The sequence below is a fragment of the Necator americanus genome, chromosome III (assembly GCF_031761385.1).
Source record: "Necator americanus strain Aroian chromosome III, whole genome shotgun sequence".
In the NCBI taxonomy this organism is placed as follows: Eukaryota; Metazoa; Nematoda; class Chromadorea; order Rhabditida; family Ancylostomatidae; genus Necator; species Necator americanus.
In genome coordinates, this window is record NC_087373.1 from 5,582,422 (window position 1) to 5,603,935 (window position 21,514).

General features: G+C 39.5%; 1 protein-coding gene across 1 annotated transcript; it reads left to right on the forward strand.

Annotated features, from left to right (window-relative positions):
- Positions 1–2,726: 2,726 nt before the first annotated feature.
- On the forward strand, positions 2,727–21,149 carry RB195_008687 (uncharacterized protein; the record flags this gene model as incomplete). The annotated part of the gene is made up of 20 exons (XM_064195307.1): positions 2,727–2,807; positions 3,794–3,982; positions 4,367–4,430; positions 6,412–6,519; positions 6,605–6,739; positions 7,452–7,592; positions 7,700–7,847; positions 9,017–9,056; positions 9,192–9,282; positions 9,657–9,778; positions 10,996–11,100; positions 12,553–12,676; positions 15,037–15,153; positions 15,900–16,027; positions 18,355–18,454; positions 19,090–19,214; positions 19,292–19,342; positions 19,410–19,517; positions 20,528–20,594; positions 21,112–21,149. 20 exons carry the CDS (start codon positions 2,727–2,729, stop codon positions 21,147–21,149), a joined length of 2,082 nt encoding a protein of 693 aa, XP_064046452.1.
- Between the last annotated feature and the right edge of the window lie 365 nt (positions 21,150–21,514).

Genomic DNA, 21,514 nt, shown 5'->3' on the forward strand with positions numbered 1-21,514 from the left:
ATGTAGTCTCGCTTTAAAATATGTCTTTGTTACATGTTGTCTTTGTCTTTCTCATGTTGTTATGTCTATTGTTTTATACAATAATTTTTTCTTTAAAAAAACACCAAACCGTCTTTCCCGCTCTTTTACATCGGTCACATTCCTTGCGGAGACAAAAACCCCAGACAATGTTGTAATACGTCAAAAACAAAGTGCACAGATACACAAGAAACAAAATATTATTCTGTAGGAGTCCATTTTTCCCGAGAACAGTTGGAATGTGTATAATACAGGACCAACCAAAGATATCTGAAGTAGTCTATGTAGTTATAGCGAAAAATGTATGTAGTGTCTGATGGAAGAATTGAAAACCACCAGTACATTTCCAGAATTTCAACAAAAAAAAAACATCCTTTTTCAATAAATACTATCAAGATGACTTCGGCGCAAACAAAACTGATATGAACAACAAGTTATGAGGAAATGGAATGTGAAAGATAAGCAAAATAGTGGATCCGGGCAACAAATAATGAGTTCTATAATGAGTTCTATAATGAGTTCTACTCTACATTATGCTCCAAATACTGACTCAGATCCATATTTCACCGGGATCCGTCGTTCACGGACTACAAACGACGTCTGCGAAACAAGTCGAATCACACTTTGCTCAGCCCAAACCACTCTTTCAACCTGTCGGTAGCTGCCGAAAGAATGCTGGAGACTGGTAAAAACAGCGTTACAAAAATCCTATAAAATAAACACAGGAATGTTGTGAATTTCGTAAGTTCTGCGGATTAGAAGTAGACAGGGGAATTTTTTTTTATTCCTTCACTTGTTTCTATTTGTATTTATTACTGTGATCAAATTGAAAGATAATTTTGTTTATAAAATTTAAAATCTTCATTTATTCCTTCAAATATATTTCGTCCCCTTCTAATTAATTCCCATCCGGTAAAATATACTTACGCCAACGTTTAATTTTCAATTATAGGAACAGTTCCCAAACTCTATTCCTGAAATGGCATCTATTTTTGGAAATTCACGCAGTGATTCACGTTGAATCTTCTTTATAGACTCGAAATGGTGTCCTCACAGGGGTGTTTTTAGTTTATTGAATAGTAAGAAGTTAAATTGAGCTAAATCAGGCGAATACGGTGGTTGTGGAAGTATCGAGGTCGAGTTTTTGGTCAAATGGTCACGAGCAATCGATGCAGAGTGAGACGGCACATTATTGTGGTGTCGCAACACAAAGAGTTTCCTCGCTACAAATTCGGCTCTCTTTTTTTTTTTTTTTTTTGAGAATATCTTCACCCAAACGACATATAACGCGAATATAGACAAATTTTTTACTTCTTTGACGTGTTGTACATCAGTTGATGTTTTTTTTAGCGGATTGGAAACTACATTTTTTCTGACACTTTCTTTGCCTTCTTGAAATCGTTTGTATCACTTGTAAACACTTTTTTTTCCTGGTCAACAAAGACCTACTTCAATATCTTTAGCGTTTCTGTGGCGAAAATTTCATTCTGCAGAATTTATGGTAACTTTTTTGCTCAATAAAATGAGGCATTGTGATAATCGCCAAATTTACTTTTAGTTCTTTAGAAAACATAAGCGTTACTATGAAACCAATGGAAATAATGAAATGAAATTTGTCAAAGACGTCAGTGATAGTGCCACCAATCAAAAAATATATTTTTTTTTTCAAATCAATACAGCCGCGAAGTTTAAACTCTGGAGAGTCATCTATCAATTTGATCACAGTAGTAGTAGACAGGTGAGCATTCCAAAATGGTCTCAACTGATCTTAACTCAGCCCGTCGTCAGCGAGAGGCTATGGTTCCATTTTCACTGATCAATTCACCTATCGATTATGAACGATTTCACTTGTCTGGTCACATTTTTCCCTTCACTACAATAAAAGTCACTCGCAAAGCCCTTTTCATATGCTTATTCAGCTTTTTGGTACCTTATTGATTTTTCCCCATTTTTTCCTCGACGCAGAGCAAGCCATACAAAGGATATCACGTATACTCATAGATGCGGTAGTCGGAGCCGGTGCACCCCATGAGCATGTGTACCTTCACCTGAGTAGGTCCGGCTCCCCATATCGTACATATGCGGGCAGGGTCAAAACGACATGAAGCACGTACGCAATTGCGTACGCAGCTTTTATCGAGGCGCTTTGGTGGAGCGTAACGGGTGATTCATGTCGTTTCGACCCAATTATATGCTGATTGCGAACGCGGCGGTCCAGTCGTCGGCAGAAATCGATTCTATCGATTTATTGACTTCCTTTTTTTGCATAATATAATACTAATGTGTGCGAACATCAGTATTATCGACTTGTTGGTTTTGTTCAGTCTTTTATCGGTTTATCTTTTATCGGTTTTATCGGCTACGATCGCAATAACTGCTCGTAATATTAGAATCACTTTGGAATATTATTACTCAAAAATTCGAAGAGGAAACCGAAAAGCCCTCAACTTACTGCTCGGCAACGATTTCGATTTTGCACCCAGAAGACTTATACTGGAAATAAAACCGGTATTTGGAAAGTTTTAATACAGAGCTCATTTTTTAAGTCTATCAATCACGTATCATTAACATTATACTTTTTCTATCAAATGGCCGCTGCTGTGTATGTTCCACTTATGATCTTGTAGTAGCCGTGAGCGGTACTCGTTTCAGTGAACAAGGTGAGGGTGTTGAGGTGTTATGCACGAGATTATGAATAACGTTTTCAGATGACAGAACAAGGAAAGAAGAAAAACGAAGACAAACGAAAGCAACAACAGAATACACAGGGTGATGAAAGCGATAAAAAAGTGAGAATTTCCTCTTCAATATTGAAGGATCCATTTGTTAGCCAAATAAAAGTTCGGTTTATATTGTGCTAATTTCCTCCATGGTTCGGTACTGCGGCAAGGTGCAACAAGGACAATTCCGCCGTCCGATCATCCGCATCGTTTATCCGCTTGCTGATTCTCGATTCTCGAGCAGGGATCAGTTACACTTCACTCCTCGCACTTCCTGCGTGTAAGAGACGTGAACCACGAGTTCCTCTCATCTAGGGATATGGAGAGAATGACATTTTTCTCGAAAGGCTCTGGACTACTGAGTCGACAACTTAGTCCTTGTCTTCCATATCTCTCATGGAATCCACTCGCTCCGATTCTTCGTCGGCTATTCCCGCGACATCATGAAGCTTCATACTTCTATTCGCATCATACCTGGATCAGCCCATCAGCAGAAAAGCCCGAAAACCCAGCAATACATAGAGAAGAACCCCTTTGAAAGAGGTACGGGCTCTCTCAATAATTATTGGCTTGATTCCGTGACTGAACGACTCGAAAAGTCCTCCCACAAACATCAACCTTCTGCAATCCAATAAAGTGATCGAAGCCAAACAACGCAAAAGTTTGGGGATCTGGATGTCCAGTCTTGGATAAACTTACTTACTCTACTTGGATAAATACTAACTATATTTTAAGTACTATTACATTTTTGTAGTTTAACAGAGTACTGAGACGTGCTATATTACAACCGCTAAGCATCGATCGGACTGTAAAACATAGAATCTGCAGCATCGGTGGAGATTACGATATCCAGGCTCAGCGTTATCATCTATACTATCATGATTATCATTCCTATCATGTTCTTGCATAAAAGGGTGGAGTTAGTTGCACAGCGCACCGCTCTATTGCCTACTACTACCGTAACTCTGAAAGATTACATGCTTGATAGAGGAGCCCAGACACAGCTTACATCTACCGTTTTATTGTTTCATTCATACGTAATGTTGTCAATTAAGGGACAAACTCTTAACGATGATCTCATTCCTACACAAACTACTACACCTAACGAAAAAGAGAATATACAACAAATCGCTTCAACACAGAAGCCAACTCCTACTAAAGAAAAAAATGAAATAAAACCTGAAGATGATGTTCGAAAGTCGAAACAAGAAGGAAAGAATGGTGATGGTCCAGAACCAGAACAAGTAGGTTTATACTATTTCGCGTTGTTTTATTTTGTCGTGATGACCAATGCGAGAAACTGCAATGTGAAACTCTACATAGCTGCTGCTTTCCCATGCAAACTGATCATTGCCTCAGGGACCCTTAGGGTGGATGGGTAGTCATAATCTGGCAACCGATGAAACTAAAACTCTTAGAAGTTGAGATTTAATGACAGCAGCTATAACATTCTCAAATCTTCAAATAATCATTTTTTTCGAAAGGATTAAATTAGCAGAAAAGCAAGCGATGGTGTACAGAGATGAGCTGGAAGTCCATAAGTTTTACTTTATTAGGTCCCAAAAAATTCCGCAAAAATTCCTAGAAGAACTTTTGAGAATATTGACAATACATTAAGCGAAATTTAGATCAGAGAACAACCAAGCAGTTGGAAAGACCAAACAAGTCAAACGAAGTCAGGACGTGTGAAAGGTAGAACTTCGCCCGATTCACTTTTTAAAAAAAATATTCCGACCATGTTACTATACTACTTGAATATTTCTAGAAAAAAGAGTGCATAGGTGGTTCTTGAGGAATTAATAGCAGTATACCACGAAAACAAGATAGTAGAATCTCCAAGCGAGTAAATAGAGGTGTAGAGATCTACTGATTATCGGCGTGAACACGCTCAGTTCAGAAAAAGAGGCGTAAAACAGCCTTGAATGCACCAATGCCCCCAACGATGCAACTTAATACGAATGGTAGAACGATGGGAATCCGCCACGAGTCTCCGACTCTGACTGCGGATAGAGTAATAGTTTCTGCTACTTAGTTGAGTTACATTAGTCTGAGTGCCGATGATTGAGTATGCGGGATTGCTCGCATTTTAGAGCGTAGCTTGTTGCGTCGTAGAGGGAGGAATGGTAGAAAAAAGGCTATTTCTCACTGTTATCTGGGTTACTATCGGTATTACTGTCGGTTTCGTGATATGCTACATTTAAAATGCCTATTTTTGTTAAGTTCGTTCAAATCATTTAGTACTAGAATCCTGCTTTATTACCCATTACCTTGCCGATCCAGAGGTTACACCTCAAAGCCATCCAAAGAGAATTCAAAGTAATTCAAAATAGTAAGGCATGGTAATTCTTATTCTCTCCAATTTTTATCTCTCACTGCGACCTGGTTCAAGAAGGCCTGGATAGGTTGGAAATCCTAGAGATCTTAACGACACAATTTGATTTAATTATTTTATTGCAAGGTAGAGCGGTCACATTTCCATTTCAAAATGTTCACAGACTCCCTTCAAAGGTCTCTTACCTTGCAGTAGTGTAGTCTAAAGCCTCTGCCAAAGTCGAGTCGTTGTTCATTCCTTTAAAATCTCATAGAATCCATCACCAAATCCACGAATAGCGATTTCGGAGAGTATCTCAGGGACTTCTTTTTGTGTCTGCTTGTTTATTCACACTGCTCTCTGCATCAGATCCTTCACCAGCCTTCAAGTTGTTGCTCTTCACAACTTTTACAAACTCTACTGGCAATTCTAGTAACATTAAGGAGAATGAAGCAGAAGATCTACTACATTTCTAGGAAGAGTAATCTAATTTTAATCATTTTATTTAACGAGAGCGGGAACGACCGGGAGAAAGGTGAAAACGTGTTGACCGACGAGAAAACGTCTTATCCATCAGTGAGAAAAATAATAATCACTAGGAAGAAGAATAGGAGCAAATTCTTGTTTGTATTCAATTAGTCGGAAGGAGAAACAGTAGAACAGGTTACTCTACTATGGGAAGTATTTACCACTAACTAGAATGGAAAATTAGACTGCAAGACATAAATTTAAACAGAACACTGTTACAGTGACCCACTGCGAGTTTTTATTTCCTACAAACTGAAAATTCCCAATAACTGAGGTGTAAATTCATGCTGAAAACTGCTGTCGGTATTTGAAATCCCTAGAGCAAAGAAGATCATTTCGTGTAAAAATCATCAACCGGAAAAAAATTAATTGAAGAAAAATTATTTGTCCTCCAAAAAGTGGAGGTCTATTGAAGGATAACATCGGAAACAAAAAGGAATTTTTAGTGCTTAACTCAAACCTTAACGGTAACCACAAAAATCTTATCGAGCTCTCCCTAATTTCCCGAAAACCTGTTCGAACGGATTTCAATTGCTGCGAAAAAAAATGTGAGATTACTTTTTCTCCTCTTCCAGAATATAAGGATTATGATCTAGAATCTAGGAGAGATGATTACTCGAGCAGAACATATCTAAAATTTAGTTAAAAATTTAATTCAATGACAAATCCACAAAATACTGAAATACCACATTTTCCATGAAAAATAGCCTACGATCTCCTTTCCAACTCACAATGGTCACGTTCAAAATATTCGGAAATTTCTGTAAAGCAAACTCAATGATGCTCCTAGGAAAAAGTTCGTGGTCCAAAAATTATTAGCGTTCATATTTACAGGAGACCCTCTCAAATGTCAAATAATGGACTTATTAATGTTCTGCTGTCTTCTCACCTCAACGACCACCTTATGGAAATTTCCGACAACAGTGTTGGATTTGGGAGGCTGTTAGTGATGTGTTTGATCCAAATATGGGACATAACAAGAAGAAGAATAATTTCAAAATATAAGACTTTACTTGATTAATTTCAGTTTATTTCATTATTGTATACTTGTTGATGTTGTTTATAATAGTATTTCCTGTACTACATCTAGAAATATATGTGGGGCAGTATTGTCAGGCTGGTATCTACAAGGCCTGTCGATCATATGGACTTGGATACGAAGGTGAGCAATACACAGATGCAGGAAGTCCCTTTGAAATCTTCTTAAAAAAAAGATTTAAAGTCAAAAACTGAACTGGGGAATTGTGAATTGCCCCAGAGTCCGAAAATTTCTAGGACAGCATTACCGAATAGTTACTGTCCGATGACGTCCTACTGTATCCTGACGCAGTTGGCGAAGGGGCAGGATGCCTAGCCATTTCTCTTTTTTCTCGGCTGATATAATGAAGGCTAGTATGATTCACCTTTGAAGATTTAAGATGACCCTATATCACCAAAACCGTTAAGGTCACCATAAACCTCTTTAAGTAGGTCACGTCAGTCACGATCTTACAGCAGCCTCAGGACTGATTCGGGTACCAGAACGGGAGAAATTCCTTTACATCTACTAGGTAATCCGCATAGACATTATATAATAGTTATAGAAGCACAGCCACCTGCATTGTACCACAAGTCCACAGCGCATCCAGAACTATACGTAAGCAATCCTCGTGGTCCTCTTTTAGTTTCGTGCCCTCAAAGGGTGAAAGATGTGGAAGCAGTAATGTGACCACAATCATCTACATCTACAAAACCATCATCTTTTGTTAGGAAAACTTAAGAAGCGTTTCAGACTCATGCTATTGATTTTGCTATTTAACTAAATAAAGCATTTAGGCTAATAGAATCTCAAAGGAAAGTGTTCACTAAAGTGTCCGACTGCAATCTTGTTTAAGGTTTCGGCCTTGCCGTTGTGTTCACTGCCGCAGTATGTGGATTAGCAGGCGAGCAACAAACTTATACAAGTGTTAAACACATTATAAATCTTGTCACATCGCCTGAATCTACAGTATCGTGTCGGTATATGAAGATAAGCGGTATATTGTTCTTCTTTCTTTTTCCCCTTTCCTTTTTGTTTACGTTCACCGCCCAGCTACTGGAAAAAAACCAATTTTTTTTTGGAGAAGAAAAACTGTTAGTTCAGATCCTTTCCTCGCTTATCGTTGTACGTCACTATTCGATAATAAATGGTGCTTAAATTCGGGAGATGGTTTCATGTTTTATGGAAGAAGGTGTATCAATGACAGCACCATTGTCACATCACAAGTCAGAGCAACCGACCGTTATTACGTGTGAGTAATGAGATTAAGATACTGGATTGTTCATCAGGATAAAATCACCCGAGAACTCGCAAACGTACATGTATCCCCCCAAAAAATACTGGATACTTTGGACTCCCACATTACCAGAGCTACCAATGTTCAGCTTGAGATGGGGGACCAGACTGACTACGTTCCAGGAGTAGGCGTAATAGTCGTAGTGGGGTCGTACCGATGGAAGAACCACTTTTGCAGAGAGTATACGCATAGAGTGTATGAAAAATAGGATAGAAAACTCCCCCAGCTAGACAATTTTAATCACCACAGCAACAGCAAAAGAAAACAATTTATGGAGAAAACTTTAATTTCACATACTTCCGAGGGCACTTCCGACATCGACCCAACCAACATTTCGAATACACTGAAAACGAGGAGAGTATCACAAAAGGCAAAATTGCACTCAACAATTGTGAAATCCTCATAGTTTTTACATCGATTTTTTTTCGTATGCGTTCTTTCGAAGTTTTCATCGCTGAGACTTAGGTTCGTACTGTGCAAGAGATCGAGTGAAGCTTTTGGAAGAGATCTTCATCACTTGAGCCACACCCCATGAGCTAGACCTCCTTTAGGAGGCTCCTCCCTCCTGAAGGGAGTCTAGCTCCCTATCGCACCTATGTTTGAGATGGGTGCAACAGGAAGCAGGTAAACAAGTAGCACGGAATATACGGAATGAACAAAATTGAAGATTTTTATTAAAAATCTGTGTGTACATAAGTACGATGTTAGGGTACTATATCCATCATTTTTTCACTACCTCTCGGTCACTATCCGCCACCGAATCAACATTGTTGTACTACTGGAAAATAAATAAAAGGTCCTTGAAACATTCTTCGGGGAAAATGTAATTGGGAGGTGGGAGGGGGAATCAGTGGCGCCCTTATTTCTCGACGCTCTAACTTACTTTTTATCTTACTAACTTAGCTTACATGTCATAGATCCTGTAAGACAAATGCTTAGGACTTATGGCCCCGAGTGATTTAGTTATTTACTTCCAGAAATAAGAACGCCATTGAGTGCCCCTCTCTTCTCCACTTCCCAAGTACATTTTATCCCATACCTCATGCCAATGACGGATCCCAAGATACCCTGAGTTCTAAAACATCAGGAGAATATTTTTGCTACAATAATGCATATTCTTCTAGGCATCTTACAAGTGAGCCAAATGCGGACTTCGATCTTTATGTAAGCTTAGAGTCGATTATTTTTAATGAACAATAAAAATTAAGAGGGTTTGCAGCTCTACAATACATTTTTTCGTCAAATAAGAGAAGATCGTATGTTGATAGCAACTCAGAGTATATATAAATATTGTTTCAGAGGCTCTTATACACATTTTTTGTGTATTGTTCTCTTGCACTTTTGGGTGTCTGCGGTATGAAAGTAATTCGTTTGTTTCTGGCCGTAACTTGTGAGTTTTCTATCCCTGTTTCTTTTCAAATCACCCAAGTAGATTATCCGGGGACAAATGTTAGCCAGCGTTATACTACGTAGCACAGGGAAACGGTGAATTTTCAATGTAGTAGTGGCAGCTCTGAGGAACTGGTGTACTGATGGAATTGACATCGTTCAGCATGCAACGAAAATTTAAAAAAAAAATCAAAACTAGCCAAATAATCAAAGTAGACGAAACGTAACATATTGCTTTTTATCCAATTGTCATAACAAACTCAACCTCACAAGCATTTATTGAAACGAATGTTTGAAAGGAATGAATTGCTTACTTAAAACTCATTTCATGAACTATTACGGTGGATTTTTTGGTACTCTACTTGAAAATTTCAGACTTGTGCTTCATACTCCTACTCATTGTCTCGTTCTTACAGTTTCTAGACATTGGAAAATTTTCAAATGCGCTTTCCGTTCTCTCAAGAGCGAGTAATCCCGAGTCTATTTTCGATGCTAACGTAAGATTTATTTTCTTCACTGAAAAAATAACCAAGTATTTTTACATAAATAAAGTGTTATATCTGACCCAGGACTAGAGAGCTAGTCTAATGTTTGAGTTTAGACCTTTCACGCACGAGTCATCAGAAACGAGAGTAGTTAAAAAAAATTTTTATGAAGACGATGAATGAGGGATATCCCATCGTTATTCTTTCAAGTCTCCTCCTCTTCTATCCAACGTCAATTTTCAAAATTTTCACAGTCGCTAAAAAATTTCTTTATCTTTCTTTCATTCAAAGCGCGAAGATCCGTTTTCGTCCATTTTATTACGGCGATTTATGACAGACAAAAATAATTAATTTAGGTCTGGTTTACGGCAGTAGTAGTTTGAGTACTAACAACATACCCATTTATTCTTTTCCCAGTACACTGGTAAAAATCACTGACTGAGTGAGCTCTCCCGCAATTTCACAATTTTTTCTTGTTTTCTTGAGAGAGCCAATTTCTTTTTTTCCAATTTTTCATTCATAGGAACAGTCTATGAATTGAAACACAGAGGAAATTACGTATTGAAAGCTTGTTGAAGGCTATGCTAGTAAAAGACCACGTGTGGGTATATTCAGTATCCTTCTTTTTCGCATCGTCGTCATAATTCGCTAGAAATCAAAGATTGGAAATCAAGAGATGCCCTTTTCCTCCTTTCAGCTCAATTTTGCAGCGTATTTAGAAGGAAGACCTCAAGAGTGACAATTGAGAGGAAGAATATGGAGAAAGCAAGCTTAACTTTACCGGAAGCTTAATCGCCCACTTGAAAAATCAGCTGTTAGCATTTCGGTAGCTATCCCGCGAATTTTAACGATAAATGGAAGTTTTAAAAGGAGCTCACGTCTAGTGAATATTTTAAATTAAAGTGCATCCGCGTAGTTGGTTGAAAATGTTAAATATTCGCTCGAAGTATCGAGGGATATTAGAAAGATACTTCCTTAATGCTCTAGCGTAATGAATATGAATAAAAGCACTAATGAAAGGCATCTAGGCTTTGGGGAATATCCCTCGATACCGAAAAAAAAACTATGACCGCACAATTCTAGCAGGTAGAATGTTATAAAGCAGAGGAAAGCGAAATCAACGAATAGCCCACGCTGTATTCGGAGTGATTTCAGTTATTTTTTAGAATAAAAAGTGCTCTTTCTGCTTTTTTCAGTGTGGATTTCATTGCTACTATTCTTTATTACAGACCTACATCATTGCTTTCCACAGCAGTATAGTATCGTGTGGTATCGGTCTGTCAGGAATATTATGTGCGTCTTCGTTTCGGAACAGAAATAACAGTAGTTTTAAAGTATGTACATTATGACAATGGCTACTTCAACTGGTAATAATCACCTCAGCGTAACAGAAAGATAAGACATAGCGCTACTTATATTTCAGTTGTTGTTTTTTTCTCCTTTTAAACCATAGGTCCGCTAGAAAGTACTCATATCAACCGAACAACTCAAACATCACAAAATTTCAATTCCTGACTCTCGACCGGTGGTTTTGCTGTGTTCAACTTTAAGGACACCAAATCCAACGGTTCCACTATTTTGTATCAGGCAAAAATGTGACGTAAAAACTGGTGATTGCATGCTATGACACCAGAACAAATGCGATAGTAAGAGCCAAATAGAAGAAGTTAATTGATCATTGGGAATAAAAAAGGATAAAGTCACTAGCGTTTCAATCTACTTGGGATGCGCCAACGCGTTTCACTGCAATTCGTAACCGTTGAGGTTTTGGATCGCGTGTTAGCCTATGCAATGAACTGCGGGGCCAACCGATGATCAAGTCAGTGTTTTATCTTCCCAGACAGGTCTGGTACCAATTTGTGGACACCGAAGGGATGAAAGGCTTACTTTGCAGTAGGGTGGTTTCGAACCATCGACGGTGTGGCAACAGCGGACCTCTAACCGACTGCGCCACACCCGCCTTATTGGGAACAAAGACATCACAGAAAACTTAGTAACATAAGAAAAGATAGCACAGCCTAACAGGCACTGTCTATAACCCATAGTGAAGGCAGCAGTAGATTGGTTAGTGCCCAAAAATTGTCTTGCAGTCTGTGTAGGAATATCATGGACACAGTTTTTAATTGATTTGTTTTTAATTGATTTCCTTGAGCTGTAGCCAAGACTGGTATTGATCGTCTTTATTAAACAACGGCTAACGTTTCGGCGTTATCGCCTTCGTCACAGCCTGGAAAATTCAAAGCCATTAGTGATTTATCCCCCAGAAAGCATCCAAACAGTAGGCAAACTCAAGCCTCGGGGCGGGCCGTGAGGTCCCTATATAAAACCCTTGTGACTCGTAGTTCTGGTACGTGGTGGTCTGCTGCGTTAACAAGTCTAGCTAATGAGGTAAGCACTAGCTAATGTGTTGCTGTTTGAGTTTGACCACCGTTTGGATGCTTTCTGTAGTGTGGTGAGGCGCTTGAGGGGATAAGTCACTAATGGCTTTGAGTTTTCCAGGCTCTGGCGAAGGCGATAACGCCGAAACGTTAGCCGTTGTTTAATAAAGACGATCAATACCAATCTTGGCTACAGCTCAAGGAAATCAATTAAAAACTACGTTTCAACATGCCGAGATTCAAAGACAGTCGAACATGGGCAATACTCAGTGTTTTGTGATTGTATTCTGACTGTGAGTGAAATAAGAAGGTAATTTGCATTCCAGTCAAGGCAGACAAAAGCATAGGGTCTATTTGATCTTTTCCTTTTTTTGACAACCCCAATCATTCCGTGTACGTTGATTTCAGCTCACTTACGGAATTGTTCTGAACAATGCAATTATTAGTATTATAAGTCTTTTCATGTTCTTATGTGTTATGAGTGCTATGGGAGGGAAATACCGAGTCCTGGGTGAAGATTTGTTTAGTTCAGGTTTGTGGCCATTAGTGTCCAGATTTTTTCCTCGTATTTTATTACTACAAGAAATATTAATAACAAAGTTACGAAAAAAGCTAACCCTCGGCAAATTCTGCTTTTTAAAGGTGAATCTTCGTCCTGTATAATATTGCAGGTCAAAGTCATAACACTAAAAATCTGGAATATCGATCGTACTTTCTAGGTAGAAGGAAATCTGTCAAAAAAAGTCCGAGTACTTTTATATCCCGTCAGTATCGTCAAAAAAAGGCTTGCACTCTCACGAAACCATTTAGTACTGAACAGGACAGTAGAGCAGTAGAGTTAAGTAATTAGTTTGAAAGCGTAGCAAAGAAACCAGAATATCCTAATATCGTTTATCAGCATTACAAATTACATCGAAAAAAAAACTTGTGCTCTAAACCACTCTTAAAAGTAAGCAATCGAAGTGGTTAAATAAAAAAAGAAACAAATAATGGGGCAATTGAAAAAACTTAGAGGACTTATATGTGGACATAAGGTACAAATTTAGAGAAATGCGGAAATAAGACAAAGAAAAAGTATGGCGACAGAAATCGAGATGATTGAAAAAGTCGCATCTTCAAACGGTAGTGGCAACAGTAAACGACTAGCATCCATGTTGCCTAACCTTACCGGAGAATCTCGGAGAGGAATGTACACGTAGATAGGATGCATGCAAAATCTCAGATAAACTTTGGAGAAATGACAAATAAAACGCTAATGAGTTAAGTCAAAACGAGGCAATCGGAGAAGTAAGCAGGAATCACGATAGCGACAAAATGCAAGCACTCTCCTTTTTACGTCCAACCAAACATCCTTTACTCACAAAAAGCACTACGCGCCGATGAACGCACTATAGAGATTCCTATCGAACTTCTACAGAGATTTAAGGACTGCGTACTGATTTGGTGCGGAACCCACTGCAAGAGCGTTGAGTCCTGGCAGTAGATTGCAGAACCCGACATAGTTTCTGTCATCTTTCCCTAAGCTTCGTTTAAAAAAAAAGTCCATGAAATTCCCAACATCTATTCTCTTCGAGTAAAACCAGTTAATAGGCTGCTGAGAGGACCGGAACATGTATATTGGGGCGCGTTCTAACGTACTTCTTAGGAATTAAAACGGTTCCACCGCCGTTTCTTTACGACGATTACTGAAAGATGAGCGGAACCATACTGGGTTCTGCAATCTAACACCCGAACTCCAAGCTTGCGCTGCGAATTCCACACCACAAAGTCGTGATATCCTGCCTTTAAACAAGTTTTCTGAATGCTTGCCGGACTTCGACATACTAATACACCAAAGTAGGGATCAGGCTACATGAAAAAAAGGCATCCCCACCTAAGGGGAACCCAAGCTGTACAGCCCAAACCCACCTTAAACGTACTAAATCGACCCTCAAAAATCTACTGCTAAATAACTTAACAAGATATCTATTGCAATAAGCAATACATCAGCAAAGCAAGTAATAGATCAGAAATGGTCTTGAAACGTAGTGTCATGAAGTCGGGAAACCACTACGTGTGTCGGAGCAAAACCACTTTACGGGAACGATTTCAAAATGTCATCTCAAAAAGCAGTCTGGCCTACCTTATCTTAAAAATAACTGCTGACAGAGGCAACCTGGTGCCTAACTGACAGAAATACTTCCAAGTTTTCCGAAAGCAATAGAGATGTTAAAAATGTATGTAGCTGTCACAACGATAGGAAGAAGACTGTCTACATTGTGTACAAAACATCATAACACCGCGAAAGCAAAATCAAAGCCGCATAAATACTATCCACCACAAAAATTGATGGAAGATAAATGGACAAAATGAAAAGAAAAGAACAGATACACATAGTGAAGAAGAGAATTTCTGTTTCCGTTAAAATCCTGAACGAATCTCGGCATACTCACAATTCGTTCTCATTATGGTGAGGATTTCCTTCAAGATAAACTCTGGCGAGGCCTAGACAACTAATAATGACACGAAAATCAAATGCGATTAAATTTGTGTCCAACCATTTGCATTGTATTCCCATAACCAGTAGCGGTGAGGTCCAAAACGGATACTACACTTGTGATCAGCACAATTAAATAAGCCCAACATACATTGCTGAAGCAGAGGAAAATCTCTTGAGATTTGAGTGCAAATTACGAAATAAAGCAGAGTTACAAGAACGGTGATCCACGAGATAATAAGGGCTAAATGCTCTGCATTGGTTGATCTCTTTGGGATGCTGCTTTGCTCGAGTTCAAATGGGAGCGGTAATGGTTTATGTTCGAATCCGTGGTCGATACAATGACTTTCGAAGGACGGCTTATGTATGACGGGAATTCTTATCCTCCAGATTATCCTTCCCATTTCCTTTTCTAGGTTACGAATTCGGCATAACAACAGTAACGGAAGTATTCATGGTGAAGGAGAAGTCTGTCATATGGATAGTGGCTTATAACCTTTCCGTCTATATAGTTAGTGTTGTGTCATTTTGTGGTGGGTGAACAAATCTTAAACGTACTCCTAATTTACAAAAATTGAGATCGCGAAAAACTGTAACCAAAAATACTAGCTTAGAGATGAAGAAACTAGGGATTCCAATCGATACGCAAACCTTTAATGGATTATTTTACGCCGGAAATTAGAGTCGTGAAAAGATTTGCCCTAAAAGGTCGTTAAGATCGTGAAAAAGGAAAAGGAAACGTATAGGGGAGATCACAAAAAAAACAAGGACAGCTTAATAATGACAGGCTATAGCGGAGTTTTAGGTTCTACATCGTCTGCGGTCGATGGTACGAAACACCCGTATGCCAACCATGCCCTCTATCCTTGTCAATAAATTGGTACCACACCAGTCTGAAGGAACAAGAACAAAAACAATGACTTGAGACCTCAGCTCATTTCACGAATCATCATATAGGTCACACAGCACCTATACTTCTAGGATGTGCCTACGACTGCAATTGAGAATTGTTTGAGGTTTATGAAACGCCTGTGCAGCCTTACAATGGCTTGCGGGTACGAAACGATGTGTCAGTTTACTGTTTTTGTCTTCCCAGACCACTCCGGTGCCAATTTATCGACTTCAGAGAGAAGAGCGGCGTATTTAGCTCAGGGGCATTTTCGAACCGTTGAACGCGCAAATGCAATTGAATATCTTACCGACTGTGATACACTCGCCGTCAATACATGTAACAAATAATAATTTTCTTCACATCATTCTCATTAGTTTGTATATTCAGGACCTGTCATTATAATTTCTGCCCTGGTTCGTGATACGGCGGAACGTCACCGGCAACTCTGGACTGCTTGGGCTGTCATTGCTTTTTGTTTGACAGCATTTCTCGCATCAGTACCTCGATCAATTACTGTACGTTCCTTGGCAGTAATTCTCTCGTTTGAATGCTTCTATCAATGTATTTCGAAAATCTCGTCAATTAAGCTAAGTTACGACAAATATTTACTTCAACTTCGTGAGCAAAATATAGTTGAGTATAATATATAAGTATAAAGCAAAATATAGCTGAGTATAAAATATAATTTCAAAACGAGATGAAGGAGGGACTGTTGTGTAAGCGGCTGCGCTTGAAGCCATAGTTGCGATAGTCGGACCCGGTGCTCCGACTCCCTTCACTTTTGAACGGTTGGCGAAAGGACCCCTTTCCTTGACCTGCACCCCATGAGCTAAACCCCCTTCACCTGAGGAGAGTCCGGCACCTCCCTATCCCACCTATGCTCGAAGTGGCACGGTGGAGCGTAGCGGTTGGGTCGTGTAAAGATCCTCGGAACCGCCACCCATCTCTGCGTTTCCCCATGGTCCCACCTTGATTCTAACCGCAGTCTCCACCGCACCGCTTCGAGCGCAGCCGCTTACACAATTGTCCCTCCTTCATGTCGTTTTGACCCGACAAAATTTGAGGGGGCGAACATGTTACATGGTTCTCGACACTTGCAATGTTTTTTTTTTTCTATTGGTTGTAAGCAGCAACTGGGTACTATTGCCGCCTGAGCCAGACACACGGGATGGTACGCGAATATGGGAATGAGGAGAGCAGTATCGCGAAAAGGATCGCAACGGCTGTGCGCAACTAAGCTAAGATGTCAATGACTACTGCGTCACTTCAGTAACTTTGTAAGATGAATACGCCAGTTTTTTTTTTTTTTTACAAACATAAAACTTCAAATTCTGCAGTTCTAAATGAATGTGGACAACACCTTCCTAGGATATATTTTGTTAGGGCGCCAGTTATTAGAAGGAGGAACCAACAAATGTCAATTAGAAGAGCATAAGTAGGGCGCGTAGAGATACGTACAGTCTGATCCTGCACCAATCAGTGAAGCCCATTTTGATATCGTCGACATTCATTCTAATAATCCAGCAAATTTGCTACTATAGAAAGAGCAACTGTGGCACTCTTCTGATAGAAAGGATTGAAGGATAACAAGAATCTCCACGGGTTTTGAGAATCATCAAGTACGAGAATCGAGACCTAGCAAATAATTTAATTTCTGCTGATACATTATTGAGTACGCAAAGTAGCATCCTTCGTTTTAGTTTTTCTGGTTCTGGTCAAGAAACAAATAAAACAAATAAAAATTAAAAAAAAACAAAACTTTATGTGTCTGACAAAGGTAAGTACATGGCTCTCCAAGCAAGTGAAATTCAAATGGAGTTTTTTTTTTTGCTACCCACCGGTCTATACTAATACTGGGAAAAAAAAAGTCGTAGAACACAAAAAGAATTCCGAATCAGAATCATTCACGCACAACTATACACCATTTTTCACTAAATTGTGTTCTCCTCTATTACATTAACTGGTGGATAAGTTCCAAACGCATTGTCTAGTCTGTTGAGTGGGTTACGATTGTACAGTATGTAATTATTCCATAGTACTAATCTACATAATGTTTTCATCAGTTAAAAAAAAAACAGCGACTAGTATAACTCACGGTGACAGAATGGCACTAGCAAAGGTTTCGAAGTGAAACGTATGCCGACCAACTGGCAATCGATCGTTTCTTGAGAGATTTCAAACCTCTTTGCTCTCCTTATCGATACCGTGTCCTATCGTCTATATTGCAATGATGAATCGAACAACTAAAAATTGACGTGTTTTGGATAGTAAGAGAACACGGAGCTTCAATGCGTAGGTTAAATTAATTAATTCGACTAAAAAAGATAAAGGATAAGGACAAAGTCTCTGATGTATACGAGCTTGACTTCAATTTGGAACCTTTGGCGTTTATGAACGCACGCACGGCCTACACAGTGACTTGCAGGGGCAGCCACTGTGCCACAATTTAGTGTTTTTGTCATCCAGGCAAGTCTGGATGCCAATTTATCGACCGTGGATGAATGAAAGGCTTGGTCTATACAAGGGCTATAATAATCGACTAACAGTATCGGAATAAAAGCGGCTAAGAAGTCAGGCGGTACCTACTGATGAGAAGCACAAAAGTTTTGGTTCCAATATACTACATATATTAGTTACTATACTATACTATACTATACTATACTATACTACCAGCTTCTTCCTTATAAGTTCCCAATGCTATTGGTTCCGCTGAATCCCTGCTCAAAGACAGATCGTATAGATCAACACGACTAAATTGCATGATGATGCGGAGACTTGCATAACGACGAGAAACTTATGGAGAATTGTATTTTGCGTTAGTCAAAGCGAATACTAATTTCAGAACATTGGTGAGCAATGGGAGCACGTTATCATAGCTTTCTATGAGTGCATGCTGTTCTTCGTATTATCCGTTATGGTTCTTGCATTTGTACATGTTTATGGTAAGCTCTACATTGGATATTGGAATTCTGACAAAGCAAATTGCTTCTGTAGTAAACAGCATTTCTTCCTTTTCTTCATCATACAATATCACATACCTAAGAATAACTACATATAGTAGAGTGAAAACGACATGAAGCACGGTGCAGTTGCGTAAGCGGTTGCGCTCGAAGCGGTGCGATGGAGCGTAGCGGTTAGGACCGAGTGAGGACTTTTGTTTCCATCGTTCATTGCTGCAGTTCACGATGACCCCAACTCGATTCCAACCACTATCTCGACATCGCCACCTCGAGCGCAACCGCTTACCCGACTGAACACTGTTTCATTTGACGCGACTGTATATTGTTGACGCACAGTCACACGAAAACGAAACTGTCTATGAGGTGACAACTTGAAGGAAACCATCAAAAGCGCGTACAGACGGGAGGCAGCGGATGATAGATCGACTCTCCAGTGACTGTGATCGTAGATCAAAAAGAGTTTGTCCACAGTCGCGCTCTACTCTCAAGCGACACCTTTGTGTCCGTGTATTCCTGGGCAGTGGGTTTCCTGTATGCCCATCACAACAAATTAAACGCCGTTTTGATCGTCCAATGCGGTGCAACTTTAGGTTTCTAAACAGTTCAACGTATTTCAGGCGAACGGGAATATGTCGTCGATCTTGCTCAGCTCTACCCGATTAAGGATGGATATCGTCCGTGGACCTCACCAGCTCATCCAGTACACCTCCGGATTTTTGAAGTCGTAACATTCCTTTTCCTGGTGTGGACATTTTGTTGCTCTCTTTGGGTATCGATATTGTGAATTAGTAATCGATAAGTAAAATATCATGTTTTTAGATTCTAATGGTGTTAAGTTTTGTTTATACCTTGGGGCCTAACCGCGTTCAGGTAAAATAAATATTGAAAGTGATTTAGTTCGCTGAACAATCATCCTCTAAAATACCTTGTTTTATAGAAGAGTTTGCTGTTCGTAATTTCTTCATATGGTTTAGTTCTCACAGTGCTTGCTTTTATATTGGGATTGCTAGTATACAATGGTTATGGAAGCATAAGAAGAGGCGAGGTGAATATTTTAACTATTTACAGTAACTTTGAGAGGATTCACATCTCTGATTTTCCTCTATGCCCATAGCTACTGGATATAGTTACTGGCATATCAATTCACTTGGGATGCACCAACGCGTTTTACTTCAATTCGTAATCGTTGAGGTTTTCAAAAGCCTATACAATGACTTGCGGGGAACAGCCGATGATCATCACTGTTTTTATCCTCTCAGACAAGTCTGATGCCAATTTATAGACTCCGAAGAGATGAAAGACGTGGTTGGCACTAGGGCGGTTTCGAGCCATCGATCGTGTGGCTATAGTGGATCTCAGCGGATAAAAACACTGACTTGACACATCGGGTAGCCTCCGCAAGTCATTGTATAGCCCAGTTACACGTTCGTAAAGCCTCAAACGATTCTGAATTGAAGTGAACGTGGTGCAGCATCCCAAGCGGATTGATTAACGCCAGACATCTTATCCTCTATCCACTTTACCCAGAGCGACATTAGGAAGTTGTATATTTCTGTTGTCTTATCGTCCCGTCAATGCTTGACTAAGAAAAGAGAGACAACCCAACCGCAACGCTTCGCAATCGGATGAACGTTTTCTTCGAGCGCTAACAAGTACCATAAGAGGGAGCTTAACAAAAAAAATCGAGGTGAATTAGAGGGCATTGAAGAGAAAAAATTGATTTAAAGAGAATATTAAATCAGAGAGTATTAATGATTTCCCTGCAGTATTGGAAGATTCTGTATAATAATAGAAGTAGATAAAAATGTAATAACAAAAGACTACGACTATCTGCATGTCCTATGCAATTGAAGAGTCGCTTTCACGCCGGCGCTTCTGAATGACAAAACACATGTATGGGATAGTTCAAACACATGCAAATGTAGTGCACTTTTGCTAATAATGCATCGATATTGGTGTGCTCTCTATAGTTCTCTTCAAAATTTCGTCACTGATAAAATTGTAAGATCTTCAATTTCTGGTATATCATCATCGAGCAGTGAACTATGCTTACAGGGTTTAAGCACTTTATTCTTCGTCACGCCCGAACACCCTTCCTATTGGAGAATTACTGCGCTTGCTGGTAAGTGTTATTGTACTGTCAATTTTGCCAGTCTTCCAGAAATCGACAAGAGAATATTATGTAAGAGGTAGTGGGGCCCATGGTTACCGTCACCTCGGTTACCGTTACCTCCATCTGATTGCTACTTCATCTTTGAGGTTTGCCAGGAGCCTCATAAGCGAAACAGTGCTGGAGCGAATGCGCTGTTGTTGGAAAAGAACACTCGCGTAATACACGGCGCTTCTAACCAGACTCCAACGATGAAATCAATATCGCACCTGAATTATCACCGCTCTAAGCCCTCCTCTATAATAATAGTTTGCACTAGCTTTGCGGGAAATTTGGAAACTTTTCACTAATTAGGATCGAGGGGACCGTCGCTAGCACCACTCATCGCTGCGGTCAGAGTGAAACTAACGATTGTCGATTCCTACCGCTTACGCAACCACATCGAGTTTCTGGTCATTCTGACTTGACCATAACAGTACTGTGTAAGATATGATTATGATATGATTCAAAGCAATGATGTTCTTTTTAGGTGTAGAAGAAGCTGCATTCACAGAAGAAGTACAGTGAAGAAAATCAAGTGAAAGACTCCATGTTATCTATTAATAGTGAAACGAAATTATCACAACACCTATTCATGATGTAAAACGGGGATCTATACTAGGTTACGCATTGGTTCCTGGGTACATTAAATATTTGTATTGATAGTTCGCTGATACACCTCTGCATAAGCAAAACAAGTGCTCTTTAAGTTCCACCAGACGCCGTGTGAACGATCTCTTCATAAACGGTCTACGAAAGTCACAAACATAATTCGCCGCGTAGTTACAATACATAATTTTACGAGTCAAACGTTATAATTTGTAGGATTCATCCTATTTCGGTCTTTTGTGTCTGCAATCTGAGGAGCTGTGAAAACTTGCTCAGAATCACTG